Source organism: Portunus trituberculatus, chromosome 17 (genome assembly GCF_017591435.1).
Source record: "Portunus trituberculatus isolate SZX2019 chromosome 17, ASM1759143v1, whole genome shotgun sequence".
Lineage (NCBI taxonomy): Eukaryota > Metazoa > Arthropoda > Malacostraca > Decapoda > Portunidae > Portunus > Portunus trituberculatus.
In genome coordinates, this window is record NC_059271.1 from 12,380,896 (window position 1) to 12,383,395 (window position 2,500).

The 2,500-nt window shown below is 51.3% G+C and overlaps 2 protein-coding genes across 3 annotated transcripts in view; one reads left to right on the forward strand and one right to left on the reverse strand.

Annotated features, from left to right (window-relative positions):
• Positions 1-2,500, forward strand: part of LOC123504772 (mitoguardin-like) — a 333,089-nt gene that overhangs the window by 105,922 nt on the left and 224,667 nt on the right. The gene's annotated exons all lie outside the window — the stretch shown is intronic.
• The window catches only part of LOC123504773 (protein unzipped-like), a 68,371-nt gene that overhangs the window by 2,251 nt on the left and 63,620 nt on the right, over positions 1-2,500 (reverse strand). Inside the window, exon 2 of the mRNA XM_045255590.1 lies at positions 1-519. This exon is cut by the window's left edge and continues 2,251 nt beyond it. Within this exon, the coding sequence (XP_045111525.1) occupies positions 1-519 (519 nt within the window). The remainder of the gene's footprint in view (positions 520-2,500) is intronic.

The window sequence follows — 2,500 nt, forward strand, 5'->3', positions numbered from 1 at the left end:
GGCTGATCTTCCACCAGCACCATGGCGGCGTCCACTGTATCCACGTGAGCACCTTCTATCAGGAAAGCGCGGCGGTCCTCGGGCGACAAGTAGCCAGCTTGCGGGAAGCCATCATCATGCTGGTTCATTGCCAGGAAGCGGCTCGCCTCCGCGCCAACAGCGTTGTGTGGCGGCGCCAAGTATCGGTCCCAGGCCTCGTACTTGACGCGCGATGATCCGTTGAGGGACACTAGCACCTCGAAGTTGTCGGTCATATGCAGCACAGAGCCGAGGAAAGGCACGGTGCAGGTACCACCATGCATGGAACCCGCCACCCAGGTGCCGTGCTTCTCCGCGCGGCACCACACAGTTGCTGGGTCATCCTCAGTAATTGGCACTGCGTACGGCACAAACATGCCGCCGTCCACGTGTCCCCAACCAAGCGTGGAGGAGGTGATGATGGTGCCGCCCTCTCGCCGGATCCTGGCCATCTCCAGTGTGGCCATTCCTCCGCTCGCCGCCACCGCCATCACGCACACCCTGAAATACAACATGCCGTCAGCCTGGAGGACGCCAAAGGTTACACACACACACACACACACACACACACACACACACACACACACACACACACACACACACACACACACAGGGTTGTAGGTCACGTCGGGTCACGCGGGGTAATCCCACGGTGCTCGCCTCGCGGAGTTATGAGGACGTGGAGGCCGCGGGGGACACCCACGCCGCCTGCACCCAAACACGTCAACCACAGTATCTATTTTTAGCTCACATTATCCTATACCTTTGGGGAAAACCGTGTAGTTGCTCATTAATCCACGTCTTTGATCGTGTAACATTATCTTGATACCGTAACGCCGGAGTAGTGACTTGTTCCGGCCAACCATCACCTTAATAACAGAGGCGCGGCGAGGAACGACTTCCCCGCGAGCATACTTGTGGCCCGCCGCCCTCATACCTCCTTCACCTCCACTGGGTTAATAGCCACACTGTAAAAGATTGCGTCACGTCGTGCGCTCCCCACTCCCGTCCCTCTCCTGCCAGAGTGAGAGTCACCCCGAGAGGAAGGCGTTGAGGTGTAGGGCAAGAAGGCGGAGGGGGCAAGAAGTGGGACGTGAAGGGCAGCTTTGAGGCGGTTGTTGAGGGACACTCGACCACGCCCATCATAACCTGAGCATGTAAACAATGAACTCACTCTTGCTCCCCTCACACCTCCTCCTCCTCCTCCTTTTCCTCCTTTTCCTGTTGCCGTACCCCGTATTTAGTCTGCCACCCAGAAGAACCTCCCCGTTCCTACGCCTCCTCGCGCAAAGGTCGGGGAGGAGCTGGAGGCTGCGAAGATTTTATGGATGGTTCATAAAAGAAGTACGAAGGAGGAAGTAAAAGACGGAAGATAACAGATATGAGTAACAAAGAAGGAAGAAGAAAAAAAGGTTATCTTAGATGAGAAGCGGCAGAGGAGAAAGAAATGGCAACGAAATCAGAGCACGGGAAAAATATGTGATACTGACGATGAATAATTATGAGTGTCATGCTGATAAAGGAAGGAGCGCGATGCTTATCTCTAATTGCGCCGCTCTGAGTGATCTATAGCGGAAAGAAAACGTTGTAATTACCGACACCAGTGATGAATTATGTCTCATCCATAACCAATACACACACCAGCCACTCAACCACCACACGGTAAATGCCTCCTTGCTACGCCACCTTAAACTTCTCCTCCTCCTCCTCCTCCTCCTCCTCCTCCTCCTCCTCCTCCTCCTCCTCCTCCTCCTCCTCCTCCTCCTCCTCCTCCTGCTCCTGTTCCTCCTCCTCCTCTTATTCCTCCTTCTCTTCTTCTTCTTCTTCTTCTTCTTCTTCTTCTTCTTCTTCTTCATCTGTTCTATCCTTGCGTCCTACTAAGTATGTAGCTTCTGTAGATGTAGTATAGTAAACGAGTAACCTCGTCATAGGTCGCAAGGCCTCCTGTCGCTCGTCTTTCCTGTGTATTCCTCCTCCTCCTCCTTCTCCTCCTACAAAAATAATCTACTCCAGCAAGTAACACCGTTATAAGCCATTTCACCTTTTTTCTACCCACTACTTTTATGTTCCTCCTCCTTCTCCTCTTCCTCCTCTCCTTCCTCCTCTTGGCACAATTCGAAATTCCACGTTATGAGATTTCAAATAAAAAACCCTGTGCCAGGCAAAGCGGAGGAAGAGGTAATCTGCTCCGTCAACATGAGCCTTTCACCGACTCAAATGAACAATCAAGACGTAAACACGCGCGACTCTGCCATACGAGAATCACCACCAACGGCAGCAAAAACAACTGAACACGACGTTTCTTCATCCATCGCGTACGTGCTATTAAGAAGAAAAAAATAACGTCGTATTAGTCTGAATGATGAAAACGCAAAACTGCACGTCTTTTTTTTTTTCATTTTCTGAAGGTTAACACTTTATTATGCTGTCTAAATAGTTCGCTCTTTGTATTTATCTATTTTTTTTTTCGTGCGTTGTTTAC